At 36.6% G+C, this 25,740-nt stretch overlaps 1 protein-coding gene across 1 annotated transcript in view; it reads right to left on the reverse strand.

Moving 5' to 3' along the window:
* The window catches only part of LOC120565484 (E3 ubiquitin-protein ligase rnf213-alpha-like), a 70,014-nt gene extending 44,801 nt beyond the window's left edge, over positions 1-25,213 (reverse strand). The window contains 26 exon segments of the mRNA XM_039811308.1: positions 172-1,438; positions 1,570-1,725; positions 1,992-2,129; positions 3,663-3,880; positions 4,650-4,809; positions 5,239-5,427; positions 5,429-5,775; positions 7,275-7,427; positions 12,376-12,549; positions 12,787-12,976; positions 13,878-14,000; positions 14,115-14,213; positions 14,421-14,555; positions 14,968-15,127; positions 15,251-15,306; positions 15,883-16,063; positions 17,359-17,565; positions 18,132-18,388; positions 18,487-18,758; positions 19,441-19,637; positions 19,899-20,048; positions 20,281-20,477; positions 21,688-22,824; positions 23,949-24,064; positions 24,470-24,576; positions 25,132-25,213. Coding sequence (XP_039667242.1) covers positions 172-1,438; positions 1,570-1,725; positions 1,992-2,129; positions 3,663-3,880; positions 4,650-4,809; positions 5,239-5,427; positions 5,429-5,775; positions 7,275-7,427; positions 12,376-12,549; positions 12,787-12,976; positions 13,878-14,000; positions 14,115-14,213; positions 14,421-14,555; positions 14,968-15,127; positions 15,251-15,306; positions 15,883-16,063; positions 17,359-17,565; positions 18,132-18,388; positions 18,487-18,758; positions 19,441-19,637; positions 19,899-20,048; positions 20,281-20,477; positions 21,688-22,824; positions 23,949-24,064; positions 24,470-24,569 — 6,379 coding nt within the window. The 5' untranslated portion in view covers positions 24,570-24,576; positions 25,132-25,213.
* Positions 25,214-25,740: the final 527 nt, after the last annotated feature.

Consider the following 25,740-nt stretch of genomic DNA (forward strand, 5'->3'; position numbering starts at 1 on the left):
ATCTCTCTCATGTTCAGATTCTCAATATGTATTGTATAATGCACAAGATAAGGCATTATTTCTTTGCTTGGTTTTGTTGATGATCTATCTACATAATTCCCTTACATAACACTGGCACAGAGAGTAAATTAGTGATATGAGAAGAAAAACTACTGTACATGTAGGACTCACCTACTCCTGCACGTTGGGAAGCAACAATGCCAACAGAATGGCCACCTTTGAACACAGCGTGCTTGTGATTGGAGGGGACCGTGTAATGCCTAGATAAGTACTTCTGAATCCTTTCCAATGGCTCTTGTGGGACAAAGTCTCTTTTGAACTGACTGAATGCAGTAGGAATGTAAGTGTGCTCCCTGTCAGAGCTGCAAAAGATCACTAGAGTGTAATCATGTAGGGAAGGCAGTTTTTGAAAACACTTCTCCATTGCACAGCTAACATCATAGGTTAGTTGGTCTGCCCAAAGCATTGTGTAAATCTTCTGGCCAATGTCACCTGGTGTGAGACATCTCCTCAGGAAAAGCTCTACTTGCTCATAAGATGTTGCAGGGGTACACAAGAGAACCTCATCATAACTTGGCAGTGGCTCATACTCACTGGTCATGTACAAGCAGATACTTGAAGTCAGGACCTCATCGTGTGAGCAAATTATGAGATTAGGTTGGTTTGAGAAGAGGCCTTTTGGGAGAATCCTTCTGAGTGAACTGTCTCTTAACTCTGATAGCACTGGTTCTTCCCATTCATTTTCACTTTGGTTTTCTGTGATAGTCATCATTTTCAACAGACCCCCTAAACTCCTTATGTCCAAAAGGTCATGGAAAAATATCCCCTCATTCTTCATGTAGCCATTCCACAACTCTTCCATTTCTTTCAAATCAACAGTCTGGTCTGCTGGATTATCGGCTGTAAAATGACTTACATTGTCGAAAGACATATTGCTGTCTTCCTGGTGAAGAAAGTGACTTTGAAAGTGAGTATCTTCATTCATCCTTTTTCCAGGCTCAAAATGGTTGTGAAACCTTCCCCATGTGCTCCAGACATCTGATGTTGTGCAGTTTGGTGTGATAAAAGAGAGCATCATCAAAGCTTTGTCCTCTATTTTTGCATTCACATTTGACGGAGTCACAACACTGCACAGGTAGAATATTTGTTCTGCTGTGAAGTAGTTTAAGTAGTAGTAATCCGATCTCTGTTTGTCCATGAAGTTTTGCCAGTCATCAAGAAACACCTCCATCTTCTTGGACAGTGCTGTTAGTTGTTCAACTAGACTTCCACATACTTGGATTTGATGCAGGGTCTTGCAGAAGTTGATTTCCATAATGATACATGGGTCACTCTGAGTTTTGCAATTAATCTTAGCTTCCCAACACCTGAAGAGTGGGTTCCCTGCAGAATAAAGGTCTACAAAGGCTTTGGCAAGTCTTTGGACATTGTCAAACACCTAAATATGAAGAAGATAAAGTGAGATTACAGTGAACACAGTTATAATGTGAAAAAAATATACATCAATTATTTTAAACATTCCATTAATTTACAGAAAAGCAAATATCTTATCACAAAAATATATAACACCTCAACAAAGTGTTCCACTTCACTCTGTTTTTGTTCCCCTCTTCCAGACATGAGCATAAGCTTATTCTGCAACTCTTTCAGGTCATCATAGGTGCATGCCATGTTTTTCTCATGTCCGTCCTGAATTTGCAGCATCAGGGAAGTCTCTAAAGTGAGCTATAAAGGGAAACACCAATATGATATGGACTAGATTAGTGTGTTTATTTTGCATGACATTGCACTAGAGCTAATTGTCATGGTTCATATATACATTACAACTGTTAAAATGTGTATGTGTCTGTAAAAAAATATACACAAAAGGTAATTATCTGAGCAGTAAGTATTCATTACGTAAAAATTATCAGTCATGTTATTTATTTTTTCCAAATAGTCCTGTAAATGTAAGCATTAATGTCATGTAGTCCATTATACTAGCAGCATACTTTTTTCTGGTTTTGGGCCTTGATGGTGTATACCCCTTTCTCATTGATGGATGTAGCCAGGGACAGGGATGAAAATTCAACAGATCCATGGCTTTCCTTTACAGTCTTTAACCATTCCAGATGACGTGCTGTATCCCGCTGAAATCAAACACACACAAAAAAGAATATTTCCATATGTAATTCTAAATTAAACTAAAATAATAAAAAAAATTCTATAAATGGTTATTAAAATATTAGCCATGTATTTATTTTATGGAATTTGATAAAATAGGACTTGCATGCAACTAGATAGATAGATAGCTCCCCTCAGATGATAACCTTTTCAAAAGTATTGTGGAGATGCACTAATTAAAGATGTATTTATTTTTTAGGGTTTATTTTATATTTAATTTGACCATCATTCCTATTGGTTAAGACAAAATTGTACTGGCCAACCTAATTGCTGAAGAGAGGACACACTGCTAGAAACTACTTAACAATGGAGTCCATTATAGCATGCACCACACTGATCCTACAGGTCCCAAGTGTAAAGGCTCAAACGCACTGAAAGCGTCTGACGCGTGTGAAGTACACCCATTGTTTTAAATGACCGTACACGCACCAAAAGCGTTTTGACGTGCGTCAAACTGCTTTGACGCGTCTACTCCGACCTTGTTTTGATTTTGGAGCATTAAAGTGAGGACCCAGCGCGACCAAAGCTTTTTTTCTGCAGCCCACTACATGTTTGGAGTTACTGTAATGTATGAAATGATGTGATCCAAATCAACATTTTTATTAATTCATGTATATTCAGGCCCCTTACGGCCCAAAACTGCTGTGCACTCTCACTACACGTCCGTTTCTCTCTCTCTCTCCTCGCTGTCTCACTGACTGACTGACGTCGGTGTTCATTGTTAATAAGTGAAACTGTCCACACCAGGCGTGAGAGCGGCGCAATAGTGGTGGAGATTCGCTCTACAAACTGCCTTATATTCATATATTTTTTACAGTAGCACGAGAGCAAAGACTAATGATCATGTGAATCACGCTCATAATTCGTTGCGCCAACACCACCGCAAACTGTCACAGCAACTGAGTGTGAAAGTTTCTTTAAAAAGCCCAATAGGCTAATAATTGTGATGACGTTAATAAATGAGTTAAAATAATGAGCGATTAATGCGGTGGAGGATGAAGATCAAGCACTATAACTACATATGTATAATGTTTTAGTGACCTTCGCTGTCACTGCAAAAATAAAAATCAATCAATCATCTGTTTCGTGTTGAAAAGTGACTCCAGGGTTGACACAGTTTTACAACCCTGTACGTCAAGACTAATGCCCCCACTGATAGGGGTATCTGTAACATACAAAACATTTGCCTAAATAGCGACCTTTTCTAAAATACTGCTGGTTCTTTGGTATTTGCGCTTCAAATCTGATGCCTGCAGTGTGCCATAGAAGCATCAGTTGAGTCGCGTCAAATGAGGCGCGTCAATTATCGCATTCAATGCGTTTGGGCCTTTAACCTACCAATCTTTCCGTAGCTGTGCATGTACTGAGTCACATTGGATATAGCTAATTGATTAATTTTCATTTTCACTTTCAAATAATTTGTTTAGACAATATGAAAACTTAGTTATAATATTGAAATTAGTTAGAGAATGGTGGTAACATAAAGGATGGAATCTCACCAGCTTTGTTGGTATATTTCTGTCATTTTCAAGTGCCTTCCACAATTTTGACAAAGACTCTTTGAAGGCCTCAAAATCAGAGTCCTGCTTCAGTCCATACAATATTGAAGAGTAACCAAGGACAGCATCATGAAAACAGGCCACTCGATCCACATCCAGGTCATTTTCTCCAGCAGAGATGGACGCCAGGTCAACAAAAACTTTCAACTCATTGATATCTGCAATTACAAATTTCCTTAAGCAGATGCAAAATGTGTTTAACACTTGGGGCCCTATTTTAACAATCTAAGCGCACGGCGTGAAGCGCCTAGCACAGGTGCGTTTACGGTGTGTACAAATCCACTTTTGCTAGTTTAACGGCAGAAAAAAGGGTCCGTGCACCAGGCACATGTTTCAAAAGGGTTGTACTTAGTGTCTTCATTAATCTTAGATGTGTTTTGGGTGTAACATGCAAAAAAACAATCAGAGTGTCATCTCCCATTCCCTTTAAAAGCCATGCGCGTTTGTACCTTGGCACATTGCTATTATTTGCTAAGCAGTAAGGAGATATTTTAGGAGAAGAAACTGATCTGCTTGTGCGTGAAGTGAAAGCGCGCTAGAAGATCATATCATAATTCTAGTATCCGCATAGTGTGCGCATGCTGTGCACGAGCCTAGGCGCATTTTACTAATGCGCTGTTAAAATAACAATGAAATGCTGCGTTATTGACTTCAGTCCAGGTTTTGTTGGTCAATGGCGCGATCACTTTCCGCTGCCTCAAGATAGCAATACGCCAAGATGCACCTGAACACACCTTCCTGTAAGACCAGCACGCACATGGGCGCACAGATGGGCGCAGGTGCATTTGCTATTTAAACGACACGAGCGCTGGACGGGAAATTGACAACTGCGTCTGTCTTAAACTAGCAAAGACACTTGCGTCGGGCTTTGCGCTGCGCCGGGTGCAAGATAGGGCCCTTAGTAACAAAAAATGGTATCTACTGTACCTTCGAGTGCTTCTTTAACCCACAGGACAAACTCTTGGCTCTGACTGAGTTTCTGAAGACACTCCCTACGATCATTTGTAATGTCCATCAGGATCTTTTTGGTCTTCATGAAAGTGTCATCTATGTAATTCAGGCTGTTTTTCTTGAAGTCAGCTTGACTCTGAAAAAATAAATTCACAGTATCAAATTGTTGAGTGTATGATTTCTGATTCCAGTTTAGAGTGCTATTTGACATACAAGTTTATAACTACAGGAAGTTCATTTTCTCAAACTAATCTAAATGATCTAGGACAGTGGGTGAATGTAAAATAAAGTTAATTATTTAAATGTCCATGTCTACACACCAATAAATGTGTACAATGGAAAAGCTAATTACTTATTGACAGAAATATACTCTAATATGTCTATAATCATGTGCATCTGGAAAATACATTTTCCACAGCTGAATACAACTACATATTCTTCTATATCCACCAAAAGTATCCCTAACAGATTCTCCTTTATGAATGAAGCCATATTAGTAGGTCTGGTGTTTATTTAAAAGACATTTTTTAATGACTTCCGGACTTTAAATTGTTGAAAAATGTACCATTTGCAGCAATTTCTCCAGTACTTTGAAGTCTCCTTCTGGACATATTGTGTTCCTGATATCCATGATGATTTTGGCTGATTCCATTGCAAGATGAAGCTCATGGTACTGTCGAATTTGCTGAATCCTTCCTCTGATCCATTTTCCGTCATCAGATGGATTTGTTCTGCACATGATGTCTACAAATCTTCATCTGTAAGTTTTTTTTATTTTTTTTTTTTAATTTTTTTTTTTTTCCTTTTTATTCAAGAGTGTAGATTTCTTCATTTCCATCGAGATGTTCAGTGTCATCTGTATTAGGTTGGTCTCTTGACAGCTCTTCCACTTGGTTCATCCAGCACATTTTAAAGAGTGCGCTGTCTTTAATGGCATGCAATTCTGTAGCCATTTGACGGGTGATATCACAAAGGTTGAAATAAGTGACTTGTCCAATTGTAGGAGAGGTCTGTTCATCAAGAGTGTGAACCTTCATAAATGTATTCAAATTCATCATCTCAATGTTCTGATGAAGTTTTTTGTCCAACCCCTTGAAGTCAACTGTGAATTCAAAATATATTATTAAGAATGTATGATATACAGGTCTTTCAAATGTCCTTTCAGTCCTAAATCCTCAATATCATAATCCAAGATCTGAACCCTTTCAATGGAAAGGAGTAACAACTTGATAATAAAGCCCTGTCAGATCAACTGAATCACAGAATAGAAAATAAGGGCCAGCAGACCCTGCAAAGGAACCACAGACCTGGAGTTGGGCACCTGTACAGTATGATTCTATTTTACAGGATAAAAAGTGCCATGTGGCTCAAAGAACCACCTTACTGTCAAGTGAGGTGAGTCTATTGGTAGCTTTGGTCAATGTTTCCACACCGCTGTTGAGAAACAAACAATTTTCTTCTAACCTCAAAGAGCAAAGCACTGACAAAACTGACTGATGCATCACCTCATGTCGCCTCACATTGCCTCACATGTTCACATCACAAACATATGCTAACATGCATGTAAATTGCCCACCTGCATGAGAAGCAATAACAAGTCAATTGTATGCATCTGTATTCCTAATCCACAAAAACTATAATAAAAATCAAAACAAGCAAACCAATCATTTTCATGGCTAATAAACAACAAAAATGATAGAAGGCCCACAAGCACCAGAACCAATACCGAATACCGAAAGAAAACACACCTTGTGCTTTAACACAAAGTTCAATATGAACAACTCGACCTGACGTGAATTAGCTGGTATCTTTTGACATGTTCATTATTGCTTTGCCTAGTTAAGCTATGGGTTTCCCTAGATCCTTTGATTCTTCCTGCATCAGCAAAATACATCTCTCTAGTCCAAATCAGCAACAACATAACATGGCTGTGGCATCAGCTTAGAACTGGCCTTGGTCTTTTTAGCACCACGGTAACGGTAAAAAATCATTAATAGGTCTGGACCCGGATATTTGACTATTCGTTTATTGGGTAGGTTCGGATATATACATTTTTTGATAAGAAAAAAATGTCTCAAGCTGTTATGTCACAAAAAATGCATGCGCAGTATTTCCCATACATTGATTCATATTGATTTTTAGTTTTTTTACTATTTAAAATCTTATTCCATAGTAGAGCTGAGGGCAACCCATTGATTAGCTCAGCCCCTCCTTTTCCCACTCTCACTTTCTCTGTTTATCAGAACACAAATGCAACAAGAGCTAGCAAGCTAGCACACCCTTCGGTCCCCCTGCGTCAAGCCGTTAGGAGACTACTTCACTGGGAGGAGAACAGACGGCAACTCCAGAGATGGACCTTCAGTTAATGGCTATAGAAACTCAAATTCAGCCAGCGCTGGGTTTAATCTGTGTAACGACAGCAAACAAAAACTTTGCTGATCTGGCGGGAGGTGTGAGCGTCCAAGAACAGGCCCCGGCACTGGGGTTCGCACTCATTGACCTTTTTCAACCAAACCCCTTTTGGATTACAAACATGCATAACTTAACTTGACTTAACTGAAACTTTAAACAATATTTTTGCTGTGTGCCAGCGCTTCTTACCTTTGACATGTTGTGGAAGTTCTTGGCAGATTTGTAAAAGACACCTGACCAGCTCCTTGTCACTATGGACAGCTTCTGCTTCCTCTTTTCTTTGTCTCAGTAATGTTCTCATTTTTCTGTCATCTTTACAACGACGATCATCGCAAAGCCCATCTAGAGGAACATAAACACAAAAGTAGACTTACAACTGTGAAGTTCAATACAATCAATCCAATCAACAGGGACTAACATGAAATCTGTTACAGTGTGTTAAAATACAGGGAAACGAAACAAAATAAAACAACCTGAGGAAAACAAACCACAGCCAACACGTTTTAAAATAAGTTAAATAAAAAAAATTAATACAATGACACATTGCCCTTAATGCACTAGAATATCTGTAATTATTGCACTTTTATTAATGTAATTATGCACTAAAATGTAATTTTGCTACTTATTACTGACAGTTATGCATATATTTATTAACACTACACAGTAAAATAACTAGTTTTCCTGTGGGAGGGGAGAAGACACAAAATCAATGGTCAATCTATTGACTGTCAATCTAATGTTTGCTGTGCGGGCGGGGCCTGACACACACGAGAACAGGCAGGAGCAGTACATAAACTGTGGGAGTGGTCAGAAATTTACCAGGAGCAGGATTAAGAAGCAATAGTTCCCAATCTGGGGGTTGTGCAGACACGCATGGTTTAAAGCAGTTAGTCTGTCATTGTAGGGAGTTTTTAATCATTATTACCTGCTTTCAAGAAGTACTTTTGATGAATTGTAAAAACAAAACACCTCGTATTGACTATGTCGGATATAAATTGCTTAAGCCAATAGTTTCAGTCATTGCACCTAATATTGCTCATATAATTAATATGTGTTTTATGGAAAATATATGTTTGCAAGCATGGAAAAAAAGTAAAGTTGTGCCAATACCTAAAAATAAGAAAATGCCTTTCTCTGGATCAAACAGTAGACCAATAAGTTTATTACCAATTCTCGGTAAAATAAATGAAAGAATTGTTTATGAACAGATTCAGTCTTATTTTTTAAATAATGATTTAATTACAGATTTTCAGCATGCATACAGAGTAAAACACTCAACAGCCACAGCCCTTACTCAGATGGTTGATGACTGGTTCAAGGATATGGAGGAGAGGGAAATAATAGGTGTTGTAATGATTGATTCTACTGCAGAATTTGATGTAACTGATCATGACTTACTGTTAAAAAAATGGAATGTTTACCGAAAAGTTATTTGACTGACAGAAGACAATTAGTTTACTTTAATGGAAGATTTTCAAAGGTAAGGCTTATGGAACATGGCATGCCTCAAGGAAGTTGTCTTGGGCCGCTCCTCTACACAATCTTTACCAATGATCTACCATCTGTTTTAGATAAAGCAAGCATTTCAATGTTTGCTGATGATTCCACAATATATTTATCAGGAACTGATATTGGTGCTCTAAATACAAAACTAGAGAGATAGTTACAGTCAGTGGTGGACTGGATCAGTAGTAACAAACAATCTCAATATATCTAAAACTACCAGTTTAGCGGTTGGAACTCATTTTTCTTTATGTTCCAAACCGAAACTTGAACTCAGTGTAGAGCAAACTTCTGTAGAGCAAGGAGAAGAGGCTAAACGTTTGGGAGTGATGATTGACAATAGATTGTGTTGGGACAAACATGTTCAGAAACTGGTAACTATAATGGGCAACACCTTGTTATTAAAGGTGCCCTGCCACACATATTTCATTACTTTGTGGTAATGTCAGAAGTTCTACCATGGACTCTGTAACATTTTTTGTGGAAAGAATGCCTTGGTTACATTGTTTCAAGCCATTCTAGTGTGGTATAGAAAGCCTACAGGAAGACTCAGCTTGATTTCTGCCAGTTCTCATTAATATTCAACAAGCTAAGCTGTTTGAATCTGATTGGCTAACAGCTAGCCAATGAGAGCCTGGCTGTCAGAATCCTTTACCCAGCCCAACTGGGCGAGCTGATGAATAGTAATGAGCTCAGGCAATATGATGTCAGCAGAGGCGTATAAAGTACTAGAGACTCATACTTTAGTAAAAGTACAAGTGCTCTATCAAAAAAGTGACTTGAGTAGAAGTTGAAGTGCTCTTTAAGCACAACACTTAGGTAGAAGTACTAAAGTATTCAACATTTTTTGTACTTAAGTATTGCAAGTAGTTTATTTTAAAATGTATTACTCAAATACTAAAAGTACAAATATTGTGTTATGTAGTTATTAAAGAAAGCAGTCAAATTTTGAATATCATATTGTTGGAGTTGAACTTTTTACTTGGTATTAAGACGGTGCATTACAGGCTTACAAGCTGTATTGCTGGATATATGAAGGAAGTTTCTGAAATGTTATGTTACTGTTATAACTACTTGTCACGTTCCGCTCCTGTGTCAAGTTTTTGTTTTGTTAGGATTCATATTTGTTTCAGAGTATGTACACAATTCCTGTTTTATTGTGAAGGTTCCCTGTTGTTTCTTGTGTTGTCTGTTTACTTCCTGCTGTTAGCAATTGTGTATCCCCGCCCTAATGTTTTGCACCTGTGTCTCATTGTCTTTTCTGTTTAGTGTATTTAAGTTCGGTCTTCCCCTTACCCCAGTGCGAGATCGTCTGCTTCCCCTGTGTACAGCCTTCGAGCGTTATTTCCTAGTGTTCTGAGTCCGTTATCTGATTGTTTATTCCTTGGTTTTGACTTCTGCCTGTGTTTGGATTTTCCCTTTGCCTGCCACTTTTGGACACTTTTGCCTGTGAGTTTATACTGACTTTTTGCAATAAACATTTGCAATTACGTACCTGAGTTGTGTATTGTGGGTCTATATGTTTGTGAGCTTGATACTACTATTATCTGCTAAAACAGTGGGTTATTAATCACTTATTAACAAATACTGAAATAAAATGTGTGATGTAGTGGAAAGTTAGCAAGCTAGCAAAATACAGATAAACTAGCAGCTTCACATCACTGGGTCAAACGGTTAACATTCAGTAGCCTACTCATTGCAGACTGAAACAACTCAGGAATAGCTTAATCTACTGAAACAACAGCTAAATAGAAAGAGTACAAACTTACATCGTCTCTAACTTCTGAACAGGCAACCTTAATGAAAAGAAACACGACGCGATCTCTGGGATTTTTTACGTAATTATCGTAGCCGTAACTAACGTAGCCGTAACTACACACACTGTAACCTACACAGTCTCCGTAGCGTGAGGAATTCACAACAGTAACGAGTAACGATGCAGCACATAAAAAATTTATCGGAGTAAAAGTATTTCATTCATCGAAAATATGTACTCAAGTAAAAGTGGAAGTAGAAGAAAAAAATAATGCTCCAGTAGAGTACAGATACAGCTTTTTAGTACTTAAGTAGTTCTACTTCGTTACTATACAGCTCTGGATGTCAGACTGACCAGCTTTTGTAACTGGCCTGATGCTTATTTCTTTTCAGTGGCTAGATCTGACAAAGGAGGTAGCAGTTCATTTTCACATTCACAACATAACACAAACACATATGGACCTAACATATTTCAAAAAATGCAAGTAAAAAAGAAATTTCAATATCTAATACCAATTTGGAGAGAGTCTGTTATAGGGCTGTTTGTTTTATCTTATCTCTTAAAATAGATTTATTCAGAGTAGAATAATGTCTTTTATTTTTGATTAATTGCATTAACTGTAAAATTTTAATATGATTTGTATTTTCAAATGTTGTGTAATGTAAAGTAATGTCTGTGTGTATGGTGTGTAATGTGATGTCGTAAATTGTATTGCCACACGACAGATTGTAGGACCTCAGAATAGCTTTTAGTTTATGCTGAAGCTAATGGGGATCCAAATAAAACAAACAAACAAACAAACAACCAAACTTTATGGTCAGGACTGCTGCATAGTATACCTCCCACAGCCTAGAAATTCATAAGCATATAAACATTTTGGGATAAATGTGTTCTGAAATTTGAATTTCCAATACAATCTCAGGCTTAGTCAACATGGAGGATATATTTATTCATAATCCAAATTGAAAGTCCAAAGAGAAAATGAAGCGAGATCAAATTAAAAATATTATTATTTTACTACGCTATTAGGAAAAATCATGCCATAATTAAATTCACAAAAGAAAAAGGAAACTGAAAAAGCAAAAGTTGAAATGTAAAATGATAATTTAAAATGCAAAGCTTAAATATAAATGCTTAAACTGAAATCTTTGAAATATTTTATTGAATGACAGAAACATCAAATATGAAACTCAAAATGTGAAATGGAAAAGCTTAAATAGAAATACTTAAATTAAAATCTCAAATAGAAAAAAAATATATTTTATTTTAGCATTTGCACTTAATTTGCACTTTTCAATTTGAAGTTTTATCTTTTGAATTTTATATTTGGTAATTGCCTTTTGACATTTTAAGTTTCACCATTGCTATTTCTATTTAACATTAAGGCTTTTCATTTTGAAGTGACACTTGTCTCTCATCCCTCCCACCAGCCATTGCACGACGCCTCCTCATTTGAATTGACAAGTGTCACTTCAAAATGAAAAGCCTTAATGTTAAATAGAAATAGAAAAGGTGAATCTTAAAATGTCAAAAGGCAATTACCAAATGTAAAATTCAAAAGATAAAACTTCAAATTGAAAATTATTAAGTGCAAAGATTTTTTTCTATTTGAGATTTTAATTTAAGTATTTCTATTTAAGCTTTTCCATTTCACATTTTGAGTTTCATATTTGATGTTTCTGTCATTCAATTAAAGATTTCAAAGATTTCAGTTTAAGCATTTATATTTAAGCTTTGCATTTTAAATTATCATTTTACATTTCAACTTTGCTTTTTCAGTTTCTTTTTTAAATTTAATTATGGCATGATTTTTCTTAGTAGCGTAGTAAAATAATAATATTTTTAATTTGATCTTGCTTCGTTTTCTCTTTGGACTTTCAATTTGGATTATGAATAAATATATCCTCCATGAAAGCCAAGGGGTGTACACATGTACAACTTGGAGTAAAAAGTAGAAGTAAAAGCAAACAGGAGAAGAAAGAGAAGACAAAAGAAGAGGAATTTAAGCAGAAAAAGACAGATCCTACTTACCTATCTTCAGCAAGTCAAGAAATTCATGTTCTTTCTGGAGGATTTGGTTTAAAGTATTCATTCGGATCTCTCCACTTAGGAACTTCTCTGACACAGATTTGAAGGCTGAACTCGCCAATGTCATCCTGATTTGCACTTCATCTGACAAGTTGTTGATCAGATTACTGCCTACACCTGTAAAACAAGCATGCAAACATAAACTACAACATTTAATTACAAAAACATTTTGCTATGAGACAATAATTAACAACACAATGCAAGTCAGCCTTTACTTTTTCTTTATAAATTAGGCATTACTATTTTCTTTCTCGCACACAATTTATGCAAGAGAGTGACCACCATATGCTAGACATTAGTAAAGAGCAGACTCCAAGTCATTATCTTAACATCATGTTACATTTAGGCATTTACCTGTCATTTGGAAAAGAGTTTTGGCCATGGGCCAATTTACAAGGTACTCAAATATCAAGTCCTCGCCCTCAGTGTAATCTCCATTCACATCTGTGGGCCATGTTTTCAGCACAACAACAGACATCAGCTTCCCAAACTTTGTGATATCATGTTTCTTAAATAGAGCTGAAACAGCTCTGCCAGAGTGATCCTAAAAGAAATAAATTACAGGAAAAAATTCAATCATTTCGTACTCCAAGTGGCATCACACACTGGTAAATTTAAGCCAGTGAAACTGGTTGTCCTTGCATGTTTTGGTAAGAAGATTGAGAAAAAAGCATGCACAACCAGGATTTGTCATGCAGGTGCATTGGAGAAAAGCTAAAAATCTCAAAGAAAAAAAGGGATGTACTAATTTTATTGTTTTTTTGTTTGTTTTATGGCTTTTCCCTTTATTTAGAACATCTGGAGAGATATAGAAAATAGGAGAGAAAGAGGGGGATTTAAATTTTTTTAATTTTAATTTATGTTTTAACTGCAAGAGCAGTGTGTGAGACCATATTTTTTTCTTCCTCTATAAGATTAAGTGTCTGTGGGAGTCGTTTATTACAGGTATTTATAATTACACTGTTTAATAGTAGTTATAAGCTGTTAAAGAATTTTACACCAGGGGTCACCAACACAGTGCCCGCAGGCACCAGGTAGCCCCCAAGGACCACATGAGTAGCCCTCAGGCCTGTTCTAAAAATGAAAATTGAATATTGATATTATCTGTTTCCCACCTTGTTAAGTCATTGTTGATCATTATTGTGAGAAATCATTAACATGATCAGTGTCTTCACATAGTATGAGTATCATTAATCATTATATATAACTAAAGGCAAACTGAGCACATTTGTTATTTCAGAAGAGTGTATCAAACTGGTAGCCCTTCGTATGACTCAATACCCATGAAGTAGCTCTCAGTTTAGAAAAGGTTGGTGACCCCTGGTTTACACCATCCTTGCTGCTTCATACAAGTTACAAATGTTTATAAATACATTACATTTACATTATATTATATCAAACAAAGCATTGATGAACTGCTTATTCACCACTTATTCAAATCATACCTGACAAATAGCCGCAACTGCCTCCAATGCACATTTCTCCATCGTGCTGCATAACAATGGACTTGTCTTGCTCAGTTCTTCCATCTTGTTAGAGTATATTCCAATTTGATCCACTGAGTGTTCCTAGCACACAAGCACACATCTTCAGCTTTGTTTCTCAATTGAACAAGTAAAGCATGTAAATACCAGAATCCAAGATCTGTAAGAATGTAAACACAAACACAAATCCAGTCTTACTCGTTTTAGTTTTCCTTCAAAATCCTCCATGAAGGTGGTTCTCCAGAATAAAGTATGTTCCTTATGACTGAAGGATAGTGAGAGTAACTTGTCCCATACCTAGAAAGAGAGAAATATGGATTATAGTTATTAATACTTATAGTATTATAAGTACTGTAAAACATCAAATTTCTATCGCACTGAAAAAAGTTTTTTATATTACTATTCCCATCATATCCACACAGGTATACATGGCAGCCTTTATACTATTTAAATGTAAAACCATAATAGAGAACAAAATATACATTATCACATATTTCTGCTTACCTTAATTTCATGGGGTACAGAAAACTGCGTACGATCCCAGTCATTAAGCAATTTGTTTCTGAAGGTATTTCTCCGCCATTCCCTCATTGTTTCTAATGTCTCCCCGATTGACTCTTCATGAATTCTCTCTCTTGCCTGGAATAGCAGTTAGAAGTTACTATGGATATCTATATGTTTTCATTTTATTCTGCCTAATACAAAAACTCTGCTTGCATTTAAGCATACAAACTTAGCTAGTCTGGGTTATTTTTTTTGCTTTGCTGTGTATCTTGCTTTATGAGAAACAAAAAAATAAGACTTTTTTCAAACACATGGAACACGAGTGTCAAAAACAGGTCAAATGTTTGATAGAGGAAAAACAATAATTAACTTATTCACAAGATTTAATATTCCACATTGAGTTGAATCTTTTACTCTATACAAGATAGAAAAATAAAAGAATAAAGCTGTTGCTGTAAACTGCTCCAGGCATTTCAAGGCAAGACTATGGCTTGGTATGGAGACATAAAAGTGTGGCATGTCCAACAGATTGACAGTTGAGTCTCACCTGGGAATCTGTGTGGTCGTATGCCTTGGCAATCAGACAGACCAGATCAAGGAAGTAAATAGGAACATCACTGAGGCCTGGATCTGTTGTGTGGCGGCAGATAGAATAGAGAAGCCTTACTGCAGTTTTCAGGCAACACTCTCCATATTTGTCATCAAAGCTGTGGGAAAATTTTTTTAATTATTGTTGTGCATAAAAATTGCTAGCAATATAGATACTGAAATCCATAGTCATTACTACAGATATACTGTATTACAGTGATAGAAAAAGGTTTTTATTTTACCGTTTGTTGCGATGGCTTTCTCTGTCGATGAGATGAGATGCCAAATTTTCCAAAGCCTGTAAATCAGTTAACAGAACACAGAATTTGAAGACAGTGATAAAGTAATTCAAGCAAGTGGTAGCTTTTATATAAATCTGCAAAAACTGATTTGTTATGGCAACTTGGAGGCAGCAGAAACAGGTTGTGAACACAACACTGATATATTATTACCGTTCAGGTTGATGTAGCATATTTGCTTATTTACACATCAAGCAGTTACAGAGCAACATTATCATTCATCTGGAATCATGTTTCTGACACCTGATGAATATTAACCTTTGCATTTAGCTCTATTTTGGGGTATCTACCAAGTCCTCAAGGGGAAATATTTGTCTTTTTAAAAGTAGTGGAACTAAATGCTCCACGTTCCACGTTTGTCTGAAGTTTGGTGTTGAGCAGCTACTGTAGTGTACAGTAGGCTGCACGCCAAAAACAAAGCAATGAGATTAAACCAAAGCAGTAAAAATGCAGGCCAGACAGCTAACTATGAGCTTAATTAATTCAGTGAAGCCAATAGGAGCTGTGATAATTTTCATTTGATGGGTTGTTATAAAAAAATATATAGTATTATAGTAACTTTTGTGGATACATACCATGCAGTTTGAGTGAGTTATTCCAGATTTGACACTGAACTGTATGCAATGAAGAATGTCTAGAAGCTCCACTTGCACACATGATATGAAGCTTCTTAGATCATCCACATGCAGCAGAGGCATCCAAGTGTACACAAGAAGACGATCAATGTCCACCAGGTACGCATGGTCTTTCATGATCCTAAATTAAAGTCAGAGTTGATAATGGTGACTATGTGATGAGGGTAAAAAAAAAATGTAGGACACCCCGAGGGTAAGGGCCCCCCTCCTTACCCCTGGGGTGTCCTAAAAACATTTTTTCTAAAAAACCAACAAAGACACGATGTCGTCAAAAATATAACTACAAATGCCTATTTCTTGACCCGGAGCACTGATTTTGTTGGGTCTCTGCTGGTTGCCTTGCAATATATATTATAGAGTTTGGTATTATGGAAAAAACGAGGATAAAACGCCCCTGGTTTGGAATTTCTGGGTATTAAAGTGATAAGCAAAATAGTTTCTGTTCTAAATATTCTAAAAGTTTCGGTTTAACTTTATTTTAGGGTACACTAATAAGATGTAATACACCATACTTTGTGTGAAATTAGACCAAAATATATATAATGTGGTCTTTATTAGACAGTAAACAGTTATACCCTAATTGGACACCATATTCCTAAATTATGCTGTAATTGGAAACTGCATGTCATGCTGTAAAATATGCTATACTTAGAGACTAATTATTAACTATGAAGAATTTACAACATTATGTTCTTAGACTGTTATTTAGAAATTTCACGTGAGTTAATGTGGTTTCCACTCATCCTGTTTTTCTGTGCAGCAATCGCTGATGGTAAGTAATACTACTGCTATAACGTTCATGCAGCACAATAACTAGATTCTCTGTATTTCATGACTTTGTAATGTTTAGTCGATGGTAAGCGTATTCATTTGTGCCTCGGTATTAATGGTAAAGACTTATTTCAGTAATTAGCCTGTTTGGAAACTTGCCTTGCTGGGTACTAAGCAAACAGTAATGGTACCTGGCTAGCCTAGATAGCTTGCACTGTATTTTATTTCTACTGTGAACATTTCATCCAGAGGGAATGCAGATGTCTGCTTTTATTAATTCTGTAATGCTGTGACAACTCACAGATATTCATGTATTTGTATTATTTGTGATTTATTTCAGAAACTGTAACAATATTCACCTCTATGCTGTACTGTTTGTAACATTACTAATGTTACTTTGTGAGAAATACATATTTTACATTGAAGATTGTAGTTACATTAGTCTGAGGGATTTTAGCTGAGAGACAGAAGATCAAAACTGCCCTATCATGAAAGGGTCATGTTTTCCATACAAATGGTCAGGAGGCAGCATCAGGGGTGTATGGTGTCTACTGTAATTATGGTGAATAAAATAAAGTGTGACCAAAGAGTCAAAAAGTTCTGTGCGTGTGCTAAAGTATTTGCAGGAGAAAAACATTTACATACCTAGCATAATCGCCTCTGTTGAAATGTGTTCCTTTGCTCCCCCTCAAGACTGTCCAGGAGTCAAACTGTGGATTCAAGACAGGTGGAACTGGCTCAAAAGGTTTGCTTTCTCCTCTTAGTAGGTGAATCAGAGGGATGACCAAGACCCACTTGTCAATATTGTGTTGTCTCGCCTTGTTGCAAAACATCTCAACAGCATCTGCAACACTACAGCAGTGAAAAGTCAGTGTTTAGTTTCATTATATTTACAGTGGGTAAAAAGTTTTAAATATTTGAAAACCGATGATGTTGTTTTTCAAATTATATCATAATAAACATCCTTAGGTTTAGTTGCTACTCTGTAATTGTTGGAAGATGAGGTCAAAGATGTTCAGATCTGAATTTTAGAGTCATATTGGATGCAACATTCAGCAAGAAGAAAAAATATGTATTGTGAGTGTGAACATGACAGGTGCAATGTGTGGTGACTAGATGGGCCTGTCAGGTAGCTTTGTGCTGTTATTGTTTGTCTGAATTCCTTGGCTTCTATTCCTGTATCATTTGTTAGTTTCAATGTAAAGTATTGTTTGTGACCAAGTACTTCTTTATAACTGAGAACCACTATTGTCTTCAATTAAATTTAAATCTGATGGTGTTTGAAAACATTTAGCTTTTAATAGTTTTTTGTTGTCTCCTTTTCTATTATTTATTTCTGAATTATGTTTGTCATTATGAATATATATTTTATTGGTAATTATTGTTATTTTATGCCAATTTAATCACACATTAGTTACCTCTTTTTATCTGCTAAAGGGCTTACAAAGTCTTCCCAGAAAGAGGAGAAATGGTGTTGTGGCTTCTTAGGCAGGCAAAGAATATCACAAAGACTAGATAGTTCTCGATCTGTCATGCCGTTTTTCAGATACTTGTTGTAAATGAGCAAACTAACAACTCCTGCATGAAAAGGTAAGAGGCATTTTGTTGTTTCTTGCTGCATTCTGGGCTTGTGATTGATGTTTTCCTCCAGAACAAGTTTAAGCAGGATTTCCACCTAAAAAAAGTAAAGGAAGAAGGTAACAACCAAGGTCTAATATGTACATGTATTGTGTGGACCATGTGCTCTTCTAGAATAAAACCCTCAACATTTACCTGTTTAATATCATATGGTAATCCCCATTGCCTTTCCTTGCCATCATGAAGTACAGGAGAGCTGTATGTATATACAAACTGTCGTAGCAGTGAAAAGAAGTTGTCCACATTTGGTTCATTCCAAGTTGTAAGAAGGTCAAATATGTTACTCAGCATCACCCTGCCAGCTAGGTCTCTGCCTTTTATTACGATGTCTTTGGTTGAAGAACTCCAAGGCCAGGCACTCTTCTTCAGCTTAGGATGGATCATATCATCATACTGGTGCCACTCCCCTTGAATGTCCAACAGAATGAATTCCAACAAAATGAATTGTGAAACTTTGTGCTTCTTTGCATGTTTCTATTTTGCTTTCTCCTTAATTGAATTTGTTGGACCATTTAAAACAATCACACACTTAAGACTCTGCTAAGAGAACTGTGTGCATATCTGAGTACAGATTAACAAATCAACAAGAGGCTTCAAAATGGTATGCTAAACCATATACTGTAAGGAGAAATGGAGCTTTGCATTTGTTCAGGCAGAGTACTTAAGTCACTTGCATCAGCTAATAGGCACCAGGTGCTTTATTCGTGCTTCACCATCAGTGACTCACAAGTGTGTCTTGGTTCCAATTTTTTTTGCAAATGCTGGCAGGGACACCAAAAGCAAAAGATAATATGTTTCTATTATTCTTTGGAGGTCAGCAGCTGTCCTAGATCTAGGCATAAGTTGTCCTAAAACAAACTTACCAGTGTTCTCTGGTGGACAATCTATGAAAACATTGTTTCTAACTGTTTGAGGCATGTGTATACTGCAACTTCTTGTTAATTATGAGTCAAAACCAATACCAATATCATTATGTGTACAAAAAGCTAATAATGGCAAATATCTTCCCAGCTGGTTTATCAGTTAAGCTCTTGTCTGTAAACACAAATATAAGTTGCTATTGAGCCTAGGGAAGTAAATGCAGATTACCTTCAAATGTTAGAAAATCTTCTTTGATTGTCAGGCACCTGTTCACATATTGATTTCCATCTTTCTGGTAGATGGCCTCAAAAATGGCCTTTTCATTGTGCTTCCAAATTCTGTATTTGTAGGGTATGCTCTCATGAATTATGTTCTTGGGAATCATAACTCGCCCTTCAACAAGATATCTCTTGTCCCCTAGATGCCTGTGAAACACAGAAATTATTATTAGTGATGGGACAGGCAAATATGTGACAAACCCATAATTTCAAAGCAAATATTCCACTATATAATAGTCACTATGTCTCTAATTGGTGAAGAAAATTAAAAGCTGACACAGCATAGTAAAGTATGGTCTGGCTGCACAAGTTAACATTCTGGTTAAGGGGGATGAAATCCCACGGGCGGTGCTAAGCCCCGGATGCAGCGACGGTGCAAAATAGATAGCGGAGATAAAGAAGCCACACCTAGAGAAGGACATTTGCTGGCCATTTTTATCCCAATCTCCAAACAATTTTCCAGACATTAAGAAAATCTTATCCTTTTCTGGATCCAAATGAAAGTCTTTCGAAGTGACAGCATGGAAGTACACATGCATAGATCCGCTGCTTGGTAAACTAAAAAAAGAGAAACAAGTAGATACAAGTTACAGTAACTTCATATTTTCTTTATAAAATCAACAATACAATATTTTGTAGCAGATAGCATTACTGGTTTAAAAATATTATGAAATACCAGACTAAACAACAGTGATTAGATTACATTTTTTTTTTAATTTAAGATGCTTTGTTCAGAACATCACATGAATACCTATTAATACTTACCTACTTCCTATAACCCAAAACTTACGTTTGTTGTGCCTGGTGTTCAGGGGATGTTCCTGAGATATTTACTGCCACTAGAAGACCCGCCTTCTCATCACTCTGACCAAGAGAGCAGGAGGTTATTGGTGACCTGGAGACATTGACTGTTCCGTTGCTTGGCTGCTGTTCCTGTCTCTCTGCAAGGCATGTGTTTGTTTTCTTATTTGATTTGGTGTCAACAGCCTGTGAGAAAAATAAAAGGTTGAAGAGTAAATAAATGATCAAGATATTACCAAATCTATTGTACAACATATAGCAAAAACATCAACTTCCTGAAGTCCTATACTCTAGGAATCTGATTGCCAGACATAAAGAATCACCTCCATAATGTAGACTTATCATATCTCAATTCTACAATTTTTTTGTGTTATTTTAAATTGTGTTGGACACAGAAATATTACCCACTTTAAAGGCTTTTTGTCATATTTGCTGAAACTGTCACTATATCCTGACAGTAAGAAAGATTATACAGAATATTGTGATATTGTATTGTTGATTTTATAAAGAAAATATGAAGTTAACTTTTACCTCCCTTTTTTTGTTAGTAAGCAGCGGCTATATGCCTGTGTACTTCCATGCTTTCACTTCCAAAGACTTAGCCATGTTCCCACCGCACCCGTGGATAAACAACCAATAAGAGCCAAGGAGTCTCTAATACAGTGTCAATGACTGTTTGTGATGTGAATCAAGATTATGTTATTGCCTATTTCTAGACTCAAATGTTTTCAGAATTTCAGAAATTTCAGATATTAGTGTACTGTTCAAGCCAAAATTCAAGCACCGCCCACTGGCCGACCGTCCATAGCAAAATTTTTCATTTCACAGATAAACAATACACTAAAATATGTTTCTGAAAACATATGATGCGAGAGATAGGCAATGCATTAACAAAATCTTGATTCATATTTGAACAGCGCTGCCTAGTTTGATAGTTTGATCGGCGTTCACAAGCAGTCACTGCATTACAGACTCCTTGGCTCTGATTGGTTGTTTTCCTTATGCCATTAGGAGCACCAGAAAGAGGCAGAGGAGTGTGATTTGTTTACAGATTATCTGATTCATGCAGTACTGTCAGGATATAGTGACAAAAAGTTATTTTTTATAAATGTTACGAACTGTAGCTTTAAAGCTGCACATGGTTGGTAAATAGACAGTTGATTAATAATGCACAGTTATAGTAACCTGTATGCATGATTGTTGCCAAAACACTATGGTTATGTCAGACTAATGAAAATCATTACTCAATCAGTGTCAATATGAAATTTTAAATGTTATTACTACCATTATTATCATTAAGTATTTTTGTAGAAAATTAAGAAAACAATGATTGAAAGAATGTTCAGGTTATAAGTCAGTTTGAAGGTTAAACTCTATGCATTTGACTGATAACTACCTCAGTGTTTTGGCTGGTTTCTTCAGTAACTGGACATGGATCATGAGAATACTCTGGTTGTCTTGCATTTGGGGCTTCTCTCTCATCTATGGCTGCTTGGTCTTCTTTCTTGTCATTTTGTTTAGTGAATGTATGCTGTTCAGTGTTGGTGTGCTTTTTATTATCATCTGGTTTCCCAGAGAGATTTTCTGTCTCAAGAGAGATTGTCTTATCCTTATCTTGTTCATTGAGAGGCTGCTTTGCCACTGAATCCAATGCTTGAGATGTTTGCTCAGATGATACAGGTGCAGTGGAGCCTGTTTCTTTAGTTGGTGTTGGAGATGATGCAGAGTTAGACGATAGCCCAGAATGAATGCCACTTTTTTTGTCAGCAGTAATTTGCACTGGTGTATGGCTGTCCTCTGTATTAATATCTGATGGGGCCTCTGTTTGTTGCTCTGTCTGGTTGGGGAATGAGAGTGTGGTTCCTTGTTCCAGTGGGGCTGAGCTGGCAGTGTAATCTGATGGGTCCTGTGTTGTCACGCCATTTCTGGCTGGCTCAGAGTCATCACTAGCCGGCTTCCCCTGAAAAGAGTCTAAATAGGTAGCTTTATCATCTGGCCTCCCAAAGAGATTTTGTCTTTCATTAGAGATTGTCTTGTCTATATCATTGTTAGAGGCAGACTGCTTTTCCACCGAATCCCATTCTTGAGGTGTTTGCCCAGGCGATTCAGGTGCAGTGGAGTCAATTTCTTTTGTTGATGTTAGAGATGATGCAGGATTAGACAACAGCCCAGCAGCAGTCGGCACTGCTTCAGGGCTGTATTCTCTACTAATACCTAACAGGGATTTTTTGTCACTGGCAGGGGTAGGAGAGTGCAGTGCCGTGGAAACAGACAGGTTTGATCCAGGGGCTGCATTACTGAATGATTGAGAATTACTTTCATGAGCTGCCACAGAAAGCCTCTCTTTCCCATTACAAGTCTCTGTGACATGTGTGTTCTTGGTAGTCAATGATTCATTAACTGAAACTGTCTGGTTAGGGCATGAGGGTGTGGCTCCTTTTTCCAGTGGGGCTGGGCTGGTTTTGTCATTTGATGGGCGCTGTGGTGTAGCCCCATCTCTGGCTGCCTCTGAGTCATCACTAGCCGATTGCCCCTGAAAAGAATCTCAATAGTTAGCTTAGCAGATATCAGTTTTAGATTAATAAACTTTTTCCTCTGGAGGCAGAAGTTACCTCATAAGTCGAGTGGTTAATGTGTGAAGCCAAGCCACTTTTTTACAACAACCTAACTTACCTGTGGCCAAGGTAGTGTTCATACAACTATCTTACAACTATTTTGTTTTGAAAGGCAAACAATGTTAAAGTTGTTTGTACGTGTATTCAGTTGATTTAAGTTTATTTTACTAATTTTCAATTTGCACAATAAAAATAGTTTAGATTCTGTAAATGTTTCATGCATTCTCCTTCATATTAACGTTATTGTATAATGTTGTGGAGCCAAGCAAACCCTTTAGTAATCAAAGCGACTTTGAGTTTGTGAAAAGCGCTATATAAATTCAATTTATTATTATTATTTTAGTAACATGATGACATAAAAATGTTTTTGTGATATTCTATGTACTCCTGTAGAATAAGCCATTACAAACCGATATAATGGCCCAGTCAAGCAAAAGAAAGAAAATACAGTGAAACTGCCGGAATCTTAAAAAAACACCATGATACAAGCACTATAAAATGGAAAACATCCATGTCAGGAAAAAACATGTTAAAAAATATTAATAAAAATACAAAAGCAATGCCATATTTCCATAACTATGTGAAAATGCGAAGTTAAAACACTGTCTAAAAAATTGTTAAACTGTTAACTTCACACCAGTGGTTCACTATGCTGACTGGCCCTTTTGTGGTCCTGCTTAGTAGCAGGGCCACACACCTTTGCAAAATGTATGATTACAATACATACCTCAGAAAGGTGTGCTATAGTTTTTGTGACTGAGATTGTAGTTGATATGTGGTGTTGTACTAGACTGCATCATATTGAAAGGTGCGTTCCATGTGATTACTGTATAAACACATTCCTGCCATAGCAGAAACCTGTTCCCCATGTTGATGAGCTTGTTTACTGCCCTACAAATGTTGCTGTAAACTAGCAAACAGAACAATGTTATAGTCTAAGCAAAAGGAAATAAAGGTTGATTGTGTCAGGGAATTCATGGCTTAATACATTTTTGATGAGCAAGAAAGCTATGACAAAACAACTGTTACTTAGCCTTTTCACCTTTATCTGTGTAGTATTTTCTTGTTCTTCTTTAACACCTTTTGGAACCTGGTCTTGATCCTCCTTTTGGTTCTTCTCAGCAGTGACTGAGGGTTGATATGTTGACGTGGCCACATCTAGGTAACATAATGTGATGTGACATATTAATTAGATATATCTAACCGTAGTAAATGTGTCAGTTTCAGTCTTTTAGGCACACCTCCATATAGAATGATACATTACAAAGTTCAGCTTTAAGGTAATCAAACTGGACTTTTAACTACCATATAGACAAATCATACTTTATTAAAGTCTGTGTCAAACACAAAAACATTGTTATTGGCTACAAATAAAAACAACCACAGTTTGTTACAGATGACTATTAGGTGTCGAGTACTGTTAATTCTCATTCTTATTCTGGTTACAGGCCCAGCATTGTTCATGCTTGGACATGAGACAACTTTTTTTAACTAAGTCAATATATAACAAACAAAACAAAAACAATAAAAATGCACACAAAAACAGTGTGCTAGTAAGCTTACCTTGGGTCACATTTGGGGTCAAGACACACAACTTGAAGCCACAGTGAGGACAGAATTGGAATGAACTTTCCACTTGATTTCCACAATTAGTGCAAAACATTATTTACCTGTTCAAAATGACAACATTAAGATTTACCGAAAACATGTTGATTTAGTTTTTGGCATTAGAAGCAAGAAGAATTCATGCTTCTTTCAGTTCAGTTAAGTATTTTACCAATTGAATCTAATTATTTCCCAAAATAAAAGCCAATATTGGTATGAATGGAGACCAATGTAACAGGTTTCTATAACTTAATGGTAATTTAGCCCAATATAAAACTACTAAAGGATTTAGGTCTTCCTGGGTTGTGTGTGTAGTAGCCATAACTCATTTTGTCTCACTTCCTTTTTCCACTTCCTTTAAACTAGAACAGTGCAACACAATCTCTAACACTCTTAAAATTCTAAATGGAAGTATACAGTTAAGCCTAATCTTATAACGAATTAGTAAAGACAATTTATAGCTTAATATGTAATACAAAGAGAAATAAAATAAAAATAGCTGTCAGTATGACTAACCTCGGATTTACTATTTCAAACACAGTACTTGAATATTCTATCATCGTAATTTAATGGATTGTTCTTGGGTCAGTACAATGGATTAATTTGTTCAGATAACCTACCTTGTATCCTCTTCTTCCTTACATGGTTGACACTGAAAATCTGAGCTGATAACAGACATTATATAGCTTACTGCGGGTCATGCATTTACTTTCGTTTTTGATTTACAGTAAGAGGTGTGGCTGCTTAGGCTTTTTCTGCCACTTACTGAGCAATATCCCAATGTCTGAGAATCCAAAGTGAAACTCTTTTTCTTGAATTGCTTGTTTTGTCTGACATGTACTTTCATATAATGGCAAATCTTTACAATGGAGAAACTGGAACTAGGTATTAGTCTTAGGCAGAGATGTATAGTAACGAAGTAGAACTACTTCACTACTGTAGGCTACTTCTAAAAGGCAGTAGATCTGTACTCTACTGGAGTGTTATTTTTTTCTCCTACTTCCACTTTTACTTCAGCAAATATTTTTCGATGAGTTTAATACTTTTACTCCGATACATTTTTTATGTGCTGCATCGATACTCGTTACAACCAATCACCGTGAATTTGGTGCGACTCGCAGTTTTGACCAATAACCGGAGTTTCTCGTGAGTCCCATGTGCCAGACTTTGTATCAGTATGTGACTCTGAGAGCCACTGATCAAGCGGGAGTGAGAACGGGATGACATAA

This window comes from Perca fluviatilis, chromosome 9 (assembly GCF_010015445.1).
Source record: "Perca fluviatilis chromosome 9, GENO_Pfluv_1.0, whole genome shotgun sequence".
Taxonomy (NCBI): domain Eukaryota; kingdom Metazoa; phylum Chordata; class Actinopteri; order Perciformes; family Percidae; genus Perca; species Perca fluviatilis.